This window comes from Polyergus mexicanus, unplaced genomic scaffold (genome assembly GCF_030449975.1).
Source record: "Polyergus mexicanus isolate NDT 795.1 unplaced genomic scaffold, iyPolMexi1.0 SCAF_24, whole genome shotgun sequence".
NCBI lineage: Eukaryota > Metazoa > Arthropoda > Insecta > Hymenoptera > Formicidae > Polyergus > Polyergus mexicanus.
In genome coordinates this window covers 3,960,633-3,976,113 of record NW_027223344.1, presented here as the reverse complement: position 1 = coordinate 3,976,113, position 15,481 = coordinate 3,960,633, and the positions used below count along the sequence as shown (strand labels likewise).

The window sequence follows — 15,481 nt, the reverse complement described above, 5'->3', positions numbered from 1 at the left end:
ATTGAAATATATATTTATTTGAAAGAAATATTGAAATATATATTTATTCGTTTGACAGTGTATCCTATGATGAACAATGTTTTTTGGAAATGGATTATTCCACACGCCCATATGCATAATTCTTTTATTATTGTATTGCACGATAATGCGTAATTGAGACAAATGGAGATAATTGCGCGTGTTCTAATATCGAGAAATGACCAAACACCGTTTTGTTGATCAATTAGAGCGAGGAGAGCATCTTTTAAACTAGCAAATGAATAGGAATACTGTTCAAAATTGAAACATTCAATGCCTAAATTTCAATCGGCGAACGTCGCCGTTAAATTAACACGATTGCCTCGAGAAATAAAAACACGAGCGAGAGTAAGCATCGTCGCGATCAGCCGATCGGCGCGTGATCGCTTGATCATAACAAAGAAAAAGGTGCGTGATCGCATTCCTTTTAGAATGAAAAACTGTGACAAACAGCTAGTTCTCGAAGATTCGAAATCGGAAAAACTTGTTATTCACATCGGCAGAGCGCGAGTATCAGCGGTCGGTCGATTTAGTCTTACGCTGACACCGATACGAGCTGGTCGATAGCAATTGATCATAGTTTCGAATATCATCATTTCTCGTATGATATTCTTTCGCATATTCGAGCTCGTGTCGCTTACTCGGTGGGAGTACTCGTCTCAAAATCGGTCCGAAGAGTCTTACGCTGACACCGATACGAACTGGTCGATAGCAATCGATCATAGTTTCGAATATCATCATTTCTCGTATGATATTCTTTCGCATATTCGAGCTCGTGTCGCTTACTCAGTGGGAGTACTCGTCTCAAAATCGGTCCGAAGAGTTTGCCGCTTACGACGATTCGAGCTGGTCGATAGCAATCGATCATAATTTCTCGTTTCATACTCTCTCGTATGATATTCTCTCGTGTCATATTCTCGCTCGTGTCGTTTCGCGCTACTTATTGTGAACTTCGCGCTGTTTTGTTTAATCTCGCTCGTGTCATATGCGATTTAGTCCTTCTCGCTGGAAATTCTCAACCGACATTCTAGCAGACTATCGAGAATCGAACTCAGTGCGAAAGACGCCTCAGTGTCTGTATTCCTACCTGTTATGTACTTATCGAGTTTGTGAGTGTTAAGCGTTTGGAGTCCGAGAGTCGACGCGCGTTCACCGTTCCGCGAATGTCCTCTGCCTCGCGCCAAGCAACATTCGGCGGCCGCGTGCAAGATATCCGTTCTCGCGAGAGCTTCTAGCAAGAAGCTCTACAAGATTTCCGATACGCGTTGAAGGCAGTCATGAACAGGACATTTTGAAGATATCCGTCGGAGTTGCGGAATACGTGCCGTCGCTCGCTCCTATTATTCAAAATAAACGAATAATAAAAATAATCCGCATTCAAATCGTTTCTCATTCCCCTTATCCTCCAGCGGATCTACGGATTCGCGTAACACACTGCTTCTCGCTCATCTCTGAGCGTTTCTAAAGATTCGAGCGACTTCGTCGAGGTCGACTCCCGAACATATTGGTCTTTCGAGCCGGATAGGAGCGTGTGTGGAGGATACGTTCGCGAGTGAGTGATATTCTGACTCATCCACGATGGCAGAGCAATGCGTACCTCAACAGCAACTTCAATATACGATTGATTGCTACCTCGAGAATTTCAAGAAAATCGGACGGAACAATCTAACACCAGCAAAGGTGCGTTCCAGAATCTCACAGCTTGAAAAGTACTGGAATCAATTCTTCAACGGACATACGGATTTGGCGCAGAGGATCCCGGAAGCAACCCGGTCGTCCTTTGCATACTTCAAGGACAAGCAGTTCGACTCGACGTCCGCAGCTTATCAAACCGCAATGGACCACATGGCGGAGATCCTGGAGGAAATGGAGCCGGTCGTGAGTCCAAACCCATCTCTTTCCTCGACGAGGCTGCATGCGGACGCGTCCGCGTTTTCGTTATCGCATCTTCCGCCCATTAAATTGCCTCCGTTCGACGGCAATTACGACGAATGGGAACAATTTCGCGATCGATTTACGACACTAATTCGTGAAAATTCGGATCTAAATAATTTCGCTCGCATGCACTTTTTATCATCGTGCCTTAAGGGTAGCGCGCTGGACTGTATCGCGAATATTTCTATAACGGCCGCGAATTTTGAGATAGCGTGGAAAGCGTTGACCTCACGGTACGACGACAAAAAGCGGTCGATAAACAAACATCTTTCGAAATTGCTCGGCTTATCATCCATCTCGCGCGAATCTGCCACCGAAATGCAGACTTTATACGACAAAGCTAGTATCGCAATGGCATCTTTAAAAGCCCTCGATAGAAAACCGGAGGAACTCTGGGAAGATCTTGTCGTTCATATCCTTGTACAAAAATTAGATCCGTTAACGCGAAAAGCGTGGGAAATAAGCATAAGCAATACAGATGTCCCGCCGTCGTACGAGACTTTAAGCAACTTTATTAAGTCTCGCACTCGCGCTTTAATGGCATCCGCTCCAGTGTCAGCCGTTAAACCCGGTGTAAAACCAATCGCAACCTCGCGAATTCATGCCGCAACCGCATCCGCTAATGCACAATCACAGTGCTCGCTGTGTTCAGCTCGACATTTTATTCATGCATGTCCTACGTTCGTGAGCAAAAATGCGAGTCAACGTCGCGATATCGTCAAGCAACAAAAACGTTGTCTCAATTGTTTGAGCGCAAGGCATTCCACACATGAATGCAGAAGTAAATATTCTTGTCGGGTTTGTCACAAGAAGCATCATTCGATGCTACACGTTGACTCGGACTCTAGCTCAAGTGCTTTGAAAAAAGCACCTTCTAATTGCTCGTCGCCTCAAGCGTCGGATGCGGCGCCGGAGGTAAATTCGTTAAGCGCCTCAACTGTAATGCGACGACGGAAACCCGTGCTCTTGGCGACGGCCTGGGTAACAATTCGCAGTCCGTCGGGCCGCACCGCTGTCGTTCGAGCTCTCCTCGATCAGGGCTCTGAAATGACATTCATTTCGGAAAGTTTAGCGCAAATCTTGCGCTTAAAACGAATTCGCATGCCGATCTCCGTTTCCGCCGTCGGCGGGATAAACGCGGGAACTTTTCAACATGCGACACACATCTTTATTTCTCATTGAAAATCTCTCGCTCCGTCGCTGTCCGCAACCGCGCTCATTCTAAAGTCGCTAACCTCTTACACCCCGAGAAGACACGTGGATCTCTCGTCACTGTCGTACCTCTCCGACTTACCGCGAGCAGATTCGGATCCGACAAGTTCTGATCCTATAAATATCATAATCGGAGCCGATCTCTATAGCGATATCATTCGCAACGGTATTCGCAGAGGAAGCGTCGGGCAACCATTCGCTCAGAATTCCATTTTCGGATGGATAATCTCGGGACCTCTCACGTCGCTCGAGAGGAACGATCCCTCTCAATCGACAATGACTTTCGGTCATTGCGATCGCGGTAGCATTTCCGCTCATCATACTATAAGCTCTCCCTCTCTCGAAGAGGAACTTCGTCGCTTTTGGGAGATTGAAGAACTCCCACGACAATCAATTCTTACGCCGCAAGAAAAACAGTGTGAAGAACATTTCAGCTCGACGCATTATCGTGACTCCGACGGCCGGTACATTGTGCGCCTGCCGTTCAAAACGAGCCCTCCGATCGATATTGGTAAATCAAGATTTCGGGCCGAAAAAATGTTAAATTCGCTAGTCCGGAGACTCCGCGATAAACCCGAGGTCGCGAAAGAATATTTCGACTTTATTTCCGAATATGAACGTCTTGGGCACATGCGGCCAGTGCCGATGCCGCAAGGTGACATAGAACCAGCTGTCTACCTCCCGCATCACGGGGTGATCCGGGAAAGCAGCTCAACCACGCGTCTTCGCGTAGTTTTCAACGCTTCAAGCGTTACGTCAAACGGCACATCTCTAAACGACCACTTACACGCTGGTCCTAAATTACAAACCGATCTCATGTCGGTAATATTACAATGGCGACGCTATAAGTACGTGTATTCATGCGACATCGCGAAAATGTATCGCCAAATTCTGGTCGATCCTCGCGATACTAATTATCAACTTATTCTGTGGAAACGATCGCAATCGGAATCGCTTATCGATTATCAACTTCTCACGGTGACGTATGGAATGGCCTGTGCGCCCTTTCTTGCCCTTCGGGTATTAAAACAATTAGTCCGAGATGAAGGTCAGCAATTTCCGCTCGCGGTTTCTATCCTACGCGATAACATTTATGTCGACGACTTGCTATTCGGAGCTGACGATACGACTCGAATTCGGCAAGCGCGCGATCAATTAAACTCAATGTTAAAACGCGGCGGATTCGTATTACGGAAATGGGCTAGCAATTCACCCTCTCTTCTTGAGGATATCGACAGAGCGGATCACGGTTTAGCAACGAAAAAACCTCTGGCTGAAGACGAACAAATTAAAATACTCGGAATCGGATGGAATCCGACAAACGATACTTTTGAATTTCGCGTATCATTGACGGACAATGTCCCAGAGACCAAGCGTAAGATCTTGTCCGCGATCGCCAAATTCTACGATCCACTCGGCTGGGTCACTCCGGTTACGATTACCGCGAAAATCTTCATGCAGCAACTCTGGCGACTAAAAATCGATTGGGATGATGTTATTTCCGAGCCACACATAACTAAATGGATAGAAATTTACTCTCGGCTCTCGCATCTCAGTAATTCGCAAATAACGCGCTGGGTCGGTCTCGAATCGGACACAAATCACGCCGAAATACACGGATTCGCTGATGCATCTACATATGCCTATGCCGCATGCGTCTATCTTAAAACCATTTCGTCAGCAGGCAACATCACGACAACGCTGCTCGTCGGAAAATCAAAGGTCGCGCCGTTAAAACCTCTCAGTATACCACGGTTGAAATTATCCGCAGCCGTGTTACTCTCGCGACTTGTCGAGTTTGTTCGCGAATCGAACGGTTACAAAAATCTTCCGTGTTATTGCTGGACAGATTCTACGATCGTGCTCGCGTGGGTAAGTCAACCTCCATCCCGATGGAAGACTTTTGTCGCAAATCGCGTAAATGACATTCAAACTCGTCTTCCAGACGTCGAATGGCGACACGTGCCAACGGAGGAAAACCCCGCGGATTGCGCTTCGCGCGAAATATACGGCGATGAAATTATTAATCGGGAGCTATGGTGGCAAGGCCCTCCATGGCTACAATCCGCTTCCGATCAATTGCCGCGCAACGAATCGTATTTTTCACCGGAAGCCCCTCTTGAAGAAAAAATTAATTCTCTTCAATGCTCTCAACCTCACGTTACGTGGGACCTCGCCTCAAGATATTCATCTTGGCCCAAACTTATTCGCGTCACCGCGTATATACTTAAATTCATCAGCTTGTGTAATCGTAACCGCTCGTCGACGTTCTCGCTTCTGTCGTCTCAATATCCAGCATCGAGAAGCATCGCTCTTTCTGCATCCGATTGTAACACGGCCAGACTTTTCTGGATTAAGAAAATTCAAGCTGAATTATTTCCGACGGAAATAAACGCGCTTTCAAAAAATAAGAGCCTCTCGTCGAGAAGTTCACTTCTCTCACTTCGACCGTTCCTCGATCGGGATTCTACGCGTGGGTGGACGACTTAACAAAGCCCCGTTGCCAACGTCAGTTCGACATCCGACGCTTCTCTCATCTCATCCTCTCGTTACATTGATTGTGAATCAAACTCATTTACGAGCGTTACATGCCGGACCGCAACTCACGCTAAATATTCTGCGTCGCGATTTCTGGATACTTCGCGCTCGTGACATGGTAAAGTCTGTCATCCACAAATGTGTTGTATGTACTCGCGAACGAGCCGCGACTCCCACACAAATCATGGGAGATCTTCCCGAAACTCGCGTGACAGCGACAGTCCGCTGTTTTTTGCATTGCGGCCTAGATTACGCAGGACCCGTGCAAGTTCGCGCTTCCGCTGGACGAGGTATTACGTCGCGTAAAGCATATATCGCACTATTTATCTGCCTTGCGACAAAAGCAATACATTTGGAGTTAGTAAGCGACTATTCCACTCAAGCATTTTTAAATGCTTACTCTCGATTTTGCGCTCGCCGCGGTCTACCACAATCAATGTATTCGGACAACGGGACCATGTTCGTCGGAGCGGACCGAGAAATGACCGTCGCGTACCGGTCAGCAGTACGAAATCCGAATTTCTTGAATTTAACGGCCTCCGATAAAATATCGTGGAATTTTATTCCACCCTCCGCCCCCCACTTCGGCGGATTGTGGGAGGCGGGCGTACGGAGCGTCAAAACTCATTTGCGTCGCGTTTTGGGGAATCACATGCTCACATTCGAGGAATTCTCGACTTTACTATGCAGAATCGAAGCGTGTCTAAATTCTAGGCCGATTGCGCCCCTTTCAGATACGCTTGAGGACTACGAAAGTCTGACCCCCGGCCACTTCCTAGTCGGATCAGCGCTTATTGTAAACCCGGAACCATCATTGCTCGATCTCCACGAAAATCGGCTTTCGAGGTGGCAGCTCGTCCGAAACGTTACCGAGCGATTTTGGAAGTTATGGAGTAACGATTATTTAAACACGTTACAACAAAGAGCAAAGTGGCGAAAGGTCAAGCCGCCGATCAAAACCGGGCAACTCGTTCTGTTGAGAAATCCGCTCTTACCCCCCTGCAAATGGGAGTTGGATCGAGTGACACGCTGTCATCCCGGCTCCGACGACCTCGTACGGGTCGTCACCGTAAAGACAGCCACCTCCGAATTTAAAAGACCGATCCGTAAAATTGTGCGTTTTACCGGTCAATAGTGAGGCAACGAGCAATTAGAAACCTTCGCTGCGTAACGTTCCAATTATTGTAATTCATAATATTAAGATCAAAATTGTCAAGATGCGAACGTCATTCCGCCAAGGCGGGCGGCAAATTCAGCGCGTCAAACCACGTCGCGTAACTTGTAGTCTTTTCGCTCATGTGTCTCATGTTACTCGTGGCGTGCGCTCTTATCGTTTACTGCCATTGTTATCCCGATTATTTTGGAACTATCGTTCCAAGGCGGGCGGTATGTTCAAAATTGAAACATTCAATGCCTAAATTTCAATCGGCGAACGTGGCCGTTAAATTAACACGATTGCCTCGAGAAATAAAAACACGAGCGAGAGTAAGCATCGTCGCGATCAGCCGATCGGCGCGTGATCGCTTGACCAACAAAACAAAGAAAAACATTCCACACATAACACGAGTAGAAGACAACAAAAAACAATGGAACAACCACCAGCCACGGATGCGGCGTTCTGGGACACGAGCAGAGACACGGAGGCATTACCTGAAGTATTTGCACTGAAGGTAGCGGAAACTGTGCCTGCATCCTATGTGAAACCCGCACATGCTATTCTGACCGATGCGAACTTTGAGCAAGGGGAAGTCTATACAACAGCTGTATGTTGGCTGCTGGGAAGGAAGCCGAGGATGGTGCCTACCAGAGCATTCGAGGGAACCCCAGCACAGCTCAATGCTGTGGAAAGGGCCAAGGCCAGTCCAGCAGCAGATCAAATGCTAGTGTTTTACGGTATGACAGGTCTGGCAACCTTTGTCAAAGAGGTGCGAACCTCAGGTCCTGCTGTAAACACCGATTACTTAACAAAAAGATGGCAAGCTATATGTGCCACAAATGGCATCACTAACATATTTGCTCCGGGCGCAGAGATGGCCCGGCATCTGGGGGGTATGATGAGTGAGGCCGTTAAGTGGCAAGAATGGATTAAACCACGAGCTGAGCTGAGAACCCTTCTCTTAAAACTGGCCTTGGGGCCGGGGCATGAGGAGCGACCTGCACTGGTGAAAAGTGTGCTCGATCAATTAAGAATGATACTGACGGACTTTGGGCTGAAGTCAACGCAAGTAATGTTGGGGTTCATCACCTCTGCGAGCAGAGCCATAACACTGGCGCCTATAGCGCAGCAGGCGGTGGATCTGAAAACAGAGGTGGACAAATTGAAGGATAAATATAAAGAAAATTATCTTTATATAAGAGTATTTCCCTTACCCGGAGCAGAAAAGCTCAATCACAGGCTATACCCAGATCTTTATTACGCGGCAGTGAGCACTGCACTTCACAACAAAGAGTTAGGCTTAGAAGGCCGCTACAAAATGACTGATGTACAGACAACAATCTCACGAGGTTTAATAGACAAATTAGCAGATAAACCTATGCACATGGAAACGGGCGTAGACGAGACCACAGTAGAAAATTTTGAGAAGCTAGACATTCACATACAAAGGAGAAGGTTTGCAGAAGAGGAGGACGAGGACTTACCCCCTATAAGGAGAAGAAGACTGGAGAGATAGATAACCAGTCTGCGTGATCACACACACACATCATACACTCACTCTTGTAAAAAAAAAAAAAAAAAAAAAAGTCTTACGCTGACACCGATACGAGCTGGTCGATAGCAATCGATCATAGTTTCGAATATCATCATTTCTCGTATGATATTCTTTCGCATATTCGAGCTCGTGTCGCTTACTCAGTGGGAATACTCGTCTCAAAATCGGTCCGAAGAGTTTGCCGCTTACGACGATTCGAGCTGGTCGATAGCAATCGATCATAATTTTTCGTTTCATACTCTCTCGTATGATACTCTCTCGTGTCATATTCTCGCTCGTGTCGTTTCGCGCTACTTATTGTGAACTTCGCGCTGTTTTGTTTAATCTCGCTCGTGTCATATGCGATTTAGTCATTCTCGCTGGAAATTCTCAACCGACATTCTAGCAGACTATCGAGAATCGAACTCAGTGCGAAAGACGCCTCAGTGTCTGTATTCCTACCTGTTATGTACTTATCGAGTTTGTGAGTGTTAAGCGTGTGGAGTCCGAGAGTCGACGCGCGTTCACCGTTCCGCGAATGTCCTCTGCCTCGCGCCAAGCAACATCCGGCGGCCGCGTGCAAGATATCCGTTCTCGCGAGAGCTTCTAGCAAGAAGCCCTACAAGATTTCCGATACGCGTTGAAGGCAGTCATGAACAGGACATTTTGAAGATATCCGTCGGAGTTGCGGAATACGTGCCGTCGCTCGCTCCTATTATTCAAAATAAACGAATAATCAAAATAATCCGCATTCAAATCGTTTCTCATTCTCCTTATCCTCCAGCGGATCTACGGATTCGCGTAACACACTGCTTCTCGCTCATCTCTGAGCGTTTCTAAAGATTCGGGCGACTTCGTCGAGGTCGACTCCCGAACAAATACCGAATAGAATAAGATGGCACATCGTTGCCTCATATGCGTTATCAACGCGCAAGAAGTTTATCGTCGCATTATTTCCCGATATTTACAAATCTAAGATACCGATAATGGACTATCACGATTACATGCCTTGACACTACGACAGTAGAAAGAAATTTTATATTGTAATAAACCGCTTTCGCGAGGCGGTGACGGATAACTCGGTCGGAATCCGAGGCTCGTGAAAGGGGTATCGAGAGACGAACGAAAGTATTGTTAGGCAAAATATAATTTATTGCGTATAAATATGTGTGTGTACAGCGTGAGTGTAAGTGTATAAACGATGTATGTGTGCGGGCGTACGTAGTTGTGTGCGTGTGAGACGATAGGCGAGTGAGTGCATGCGCGAATGTATAATATATGTGTATAATAAATTAGCAGAGTATCGAAAGTATATACAATATGTAATGCGAATGTGTGTGACAATAATGCAAGCATCAAAATATGTCAGAATAAAATATAAAATAATTCAAAGAGTACTAATGAAAAAATACTTTATAGCGTTTTGGAAAGCTCTCGAGGTAAGCTATAAGAATATGTAATGAAAAATAGGGGGTTCCATTTAAAAAATTCAAAGTGATTTTTATATGATCTTGACGATGCCATTCGAGATCATACTAATATTATTATGTAGTACGCCATTTAGAACTCTACCACTTTTGCATAAAACATTTTTCACGAAAATGCTTTGTTTCCTTAAAAAATTGCTGAGACGGGCGCTATGTTACATCTTGTATGCAGGGTGGGGGCATTTATATTGAGACACCTAAATATCTAAAAAATAAAGCAAGATAGAAAGAAATGTTTCAGACAAAAGTTGTTCGGTTCTAAGGGGGTCATAAGATGGTCCTATTAGTTTGACCTTGGGTGGAGGCGCTTCGGAGATTTCAATCTCAATCTTATTTCTTAAAATAGAAACACATCAATTTTTTTACATAAATCGATTCCCGGCAATATTCTACATACAAAGTTATAGAGGTATGATGGCTAAAAGTTTGATAGTTTACGAGATATTTTATATTGTATTTCATTACTTTACTTTGATGTAATTTTACATAAACTATGAAATATTTCATAAAATTATTTATTTTGCAATAATGTTACCTTAATATCTTAAGCTCAAAAAATGAGAGACATCAAAAAATAGTTTAAAGAAAATAATAGAATTAATTGTAAGAAATAAATTTTATTTTATTAAATGCTCAAAATGATGACCATATCAACGTCAATACACTTTTGAATATATTTAATGAGAGATTGATGAACGTTTAACAAAGTCATCCTAATATACAGGGTGCCAGCCAGACTTTAAAGTCTTATAAAAAATTTAATTCTGAACAAAAAATTTCCTATAAACATGGGTCGAAAAATGCCTTCTTAAGAAGTTATAGCTCAAAAACCTCTGAAATCGTAATTATTTTATTTACATTTTATTACATTCCAAATATCATGGAAAATGTGCATTTTTTAACAAAAAGTACTGAAACAAAAGTTGTAGAAAATTAAATTATCTTTCAAATGAGATCAAAATGATTGTTGTACGTTCCATAAATTTTGAGAGATAATCAGTTACAAAAAGTGCTTTTGTTACTTATCGTTAGATCGATTAAAGTTGGATCAGGAGAAAATCCGTGAAGCGACTAGATCGGTCATTACTCGATGCCGAAAGTGTATTGGAGCTACGGGGGGACATTTTAAGAATAGTTAGTTTTTTCACGTCTTTATTTATTTTCTACGTGCTATTACGTGCTATTTTAGTTTAAAAAAATTTATTTTATTTTCATAAAAAAAAAAAGATTTTTATTTTTTATTTTAATTTTTTTTTCAAGAAATTTATTAAGTTTCATTTTCTTTTTATTTCATTTTCTTCTTACCTTTTGCTCTTCCTTTGCATCAGAGGTTTTTAAGCGATAACTTCTTGAGGAAGCATTTTTCGACCCATGTTTATACAAAATTTTTTGTTCAGAATTAAATTTCCTATAAGATCTCAAAGTCTGGCTGGAATGTCCGGAGCCACCCTTTATATTATTTAAATGTGTTATCATTAATATTAAATTAAAATAAATATATTTTATTATTATTATTACTATTGTTATTATAACTATTAGAAAATGTAAAAGAAGAACGACAATGTAGGATTGAGAGATGTGAATTTAATAAATATTAGTTTTGCCGCTTGAAATCTCAAAATTAATAAATCTTACTATCATTAAATTTGATATTCGACTTTCTTTAAAAGAAATTTTTTGAACTTATCCATTTTGTATCATTTTATAAATTCATCGCGTACAAGAATATTTTTATTTAACATTTATTAATACAACAAAACAGGGTTGGATAATAACGCGTTACTTGTAACCTCGTTTCTATTACAGTTACTTTTTTCGGTAACGGCGTTACAAATTTTGTTTGTAACGGAAAAAAATAACTTCGTTACATTTTTCGGTAACGAGTAACGAATTTAACAGTTATTTTTTTTGTTACTTTTTTCAAATTTGCTCGGTATAATTTTTATAGGGGGGGTCCCGTTTGCCTACATTCCCGATTGCCAACAGCTTCGTTTGCCTACAACATTTTGCCGACAGCTTCGATTGCCGACATTCCCGATTGCCTACAGAGCGATTGCCTACAAGTATTATTGCGCACATGTAAAAATTAAAAATACGAACATACGTTTGCACACATGACGTTATTGCGCACATACACATTGCACACATGACTTCGTTGCACACATGGAGATTGCACACATGATGTTATTGCGCACATACACATTGCACACATGATATTATTGCACACATAAAATAAAGAAATTGTATTAACGTTTTGCACACATGATTTTATTGCGCACATACAGATTGCACACATGACGTTATTGCGCACATACACATTGCACACATAATATTATTGTAGACATAAAATAAAAGTCGAATTAATGTTTTGCACACATGACTTTATTGCGCACATACAGATTGCACACATGACCGTGTTGCACACATAAAATAACAATGGACACCGCACGATTGGATACCGCACGATTGGATTCCGCATAACTGAGCACCGCAAATCCATATGGAACCTCTCTTCGCAATAAAAAACAAACACTTTTTAATGCGAAGAGAGGTTCCACATGGGTTTACAATTTGCTATGCGAAGCGAGGTTCCACATAGGTTTAGAACTTTCCACGTAAAACGAGGTTCAACGCAAACTAATGTGTCTAGTTTGTTGATAGTGGAGCCCCTCCGCAGGGGGGGCGGAACATACTGTCACCACACATATACTTTTTAATGCAAAATGAGGTTCCACATGGGTTTACAACTTTCCACGCGAAGCGAGGTTTCACATGGGTTTACAATTTCCCACGTAAAGCGAGATTCAACGCAAACCAATTTGTCTAGTTTTTTAATAGTGGAGCCCCTCGCAGGAGGGGGGGGGGCGGAAGATACTTCTTCCACGCACATACTTTTTAATGCGAAGTGAGATTCCATATTGATTTGCGATGCTCAATCATGCGGTGTCTAATCGTGCGGTGTCCAATTATTATTTTATGTATGCAATATAGTCATATGTGCAATCTGTATATGCGCAATAAAATCATGTGTGCGGAACGTTAATACGGTTTCCTTATTTTATGTGTGCAATACGGTCATTTGCGCAATCTGTATGTGCGCAATAAAGTCATGTGTGCAAAACGTTAATTTGATTTTCTTATTTTATGTGTGCAATGTGTATGTGCGCAATAACGTCATGTGTGCAATCTGTATGTACGCAATAAAATCATGTGTGCAAAACATTAATACAATTTCCTTATTTTATGTATGTAATAATATCATGTGTGCAATGTGTATGTGCGCAATAACGTCATGTGTGCAATCTCCATGTGTGCAATGTGTATGTGCGCAATAATGTCATGTGTGCAAACGTACGTTCGTATTTTTAATTTTTACATGTGAGCAATAATGCTTCTAGGCAATCGCTCTGTAGGCAATCGGGACTGTCGGCAATCGAAGCTGTCAGCAAAACGTTGTAGGCAAACGAAGCTGTTGGCAATCGGGAATGTAGGCAAACGGAGCCTCCCCATATAATACTATGGTATAAAATAATAAAATAAAATAACTATAGTAGAATATATAATACAAACTAAAATAACTTTACATAGCAGTGGTAATTCCAGATAATATATATCTGTCTATCCGCAACAAAATCATAATAAATAAATATACTAATTGTCCACCCAGACACTCCTCTCTGAATAAAGAGATTGTTGAGGCGTCGTTCTCGGCACGGAGTTTCACACGTGATAATCCTGACGTGACTTTCACGAGAGCTGATAAAGGCAACGTTATCGTAACCCTTAACAAAATAGACTATATCAACAAAATAAATATATCAACGCTCTTCTTGAAGACAGCAACACATATTCAATTGCACATATTTAAAGAAAGATCCTACCAAGAAATTAATCAGAAATCTCCATGACTTGCTTGCGAGATGGAAAAAGCTTGAATATATTACTGACAAAAAAACTTAACTACACTAATGGCGTATTACCGAGAGCCTACGAATTGCTAAAAATCCGCAAGCCGGAATGCACCCTTAGAATTACCGTTTCGTCAATCAATACTCCTCTGTGCGAGTTGGCATCCTTTTTACACGACATAATTTATAGTTTGATACCAACAGCCAATAGTCACATATCTGACAGTTTCCAATAAGTTGAGAAACACTAACAGGCATACACATACATGACGATCACAAATTGATCTCATTAGATGTGATATCATTATTCACTAACATTTCTACAGACTTGGCTTTAGATAGTATAAAAAGAGATGGAATTTTATTGGAGAGAAATTACCTCGTAACAAATTTTTGGAAGCAGTCCGCTTCGTTCTTGACTTTACATTTTTTAAATTTGACGACATTTACTATAAACAGACTTTCGGCACTCTCATAGGTTCATCGTTCTCTCCGATCATCACCGACATCACGTTATAAGACCTGAAGATGAAGGCGGTTGAGACTCTTCCGTTCAATTTATCTCTTCATTACCTATAGATATGTAGACGATGTCGCACTGGCGGTTCCCTCCCTCTATGCTCAATGTTGTGCTGGACACTTTTAACTCTTTTCATCCAAGATTACAGTTTACGATGGAGAAGGGAGTTTACAACCGACTCAATTTTTTAGACGTGACCATAATTTTAAACAACTTTTTAACTTTTGACTGGTATCACAAACCTACTTTTTCAGGCAGATTTTTGCATTTCGAGTCTCGATATCCTCTCTGCCATAAAAAAAGCACTGCCATCGGCCTCATCGACAGAGCTTTCCGGCTTTCACATCCAGGCTTCCACCAAAAAAAGTCTGCATTTTGTCATAAATACGCTACTAACAAACGGATGTCCACTGACGTTCATATTCAACATATTGCAAGAGCGCTCAAAATCTCTGTCATTTACACACAATAAATTTGACAAGACGGATACCACCCACGATTAGTAACGACGAAACTTCTGAACATCATACATTTTTTAACATCCCATACGTTCCAACTATTTCGGAACGATTCAGGTCTGTGGTCCGTAATTTACAGAATTATCAAATACCGGCATGAACAAATTGCGCATTCTGCGTGGATAAAAACAATTTGCCAAAAGAACTACGCAATTTCTACAAAATCTCCTGCAAGGACTACGATGCATCTTATGTCGGCCAGACAAGCAGACTTCTAAAAACTCGATTAGCGGAACATCGGAACCACATCAGAAGAACCGCACAATATTCTGTTGTCGACGCACTACAGGTTAAGTAATCACGCTTTTGAATGGGATAATGTGGAAGTCTTGGATGAAGAACACATATGAAAGGCGCTTGATGTCGGAGATGATTTTTATAAAATGACAAACTAACCGTTTAAATCTCCAGAGCGACACGAAGAACTTACATCAAGCGTATATCACGCAATAATTTATCAATAATTTAAAAATCTATATTCATCGCGCGATGATATGTCATAGATGCTTATTTTTCTCTTCTTGCGGATAGTCTGTGTTTATTATATATTTATTCTTGTTACAATGTCATACGCGAACATTTTATATTTGACATTATCATACGCGAGTTTGATTTAGCAGCCGATAGTTGTGTCTTGCTCTCATTGGCCCGCGGT

The 15,481-nt window shown here is 42.2% G+C and overlaps 4 protein-coding genes across 4 annotated transcripts in view; 3 read left to right on the top strand and 1 right to left on the bottom strand.

The window, feature by feature from the left end:
• Nucleotides 1-1,596: 1,596 nt before the first annotated feature.
• On the top strand, nt 1,597-3,135 carry LOC138942980 (uncharacterized). The gene has a single exon (XM_070313476.1). The coding sequence runs from the start codon at nt 1,597-1,599 to the stop codon at nt 3,133-3,135; it is 1,539 nt and encodes a 512-aa protein (XP_070169577.1).
• A 306-nt stretch (nt 3,136-3,441) lies between these two features.
• Nucleotides 3,442-5,655, top strand: LOC138942979 (uncharacterized). Its single transcript, XM_070313475.1, has one exon. It carries the CDS (start codon nt 3,442-3,444, stop codon nt 5,653-5,655), a length of 2,214 nt encoding a protein of 737 aa, XP_070169576.1.
• Nucleotides 5,656-6,355: 700 nt separating this feature from the next.
• On the top strand, nt 6,356-6,838 carry LOC138942978 (uncharacterized). The gene has a single exon (XM_070313474.1). It carries the CDS (start codon nt 6,356-6,358, stop codon nt 6,836-6,838), a length of 483 nt encoding a protein of 160 aa, XP_070169575.1.
• A 1,922-nt stretch (nt 6,839-8,760) lies between these two features.
• LOC138942977 (uncharacterized) overlaps nt 8,761-15,481 on the bottom strand; it is a 28,122-nt gene continuing 21,401 nt past the window's right edge. Inside the window, 1 exon segment of the mRNA XM_070313473.1 lies at nt 8,761-8,855. Within this exon segment, the coding sequence (XP_070169574.1) occupies nt 8,761-8,855 (95 nt within the window).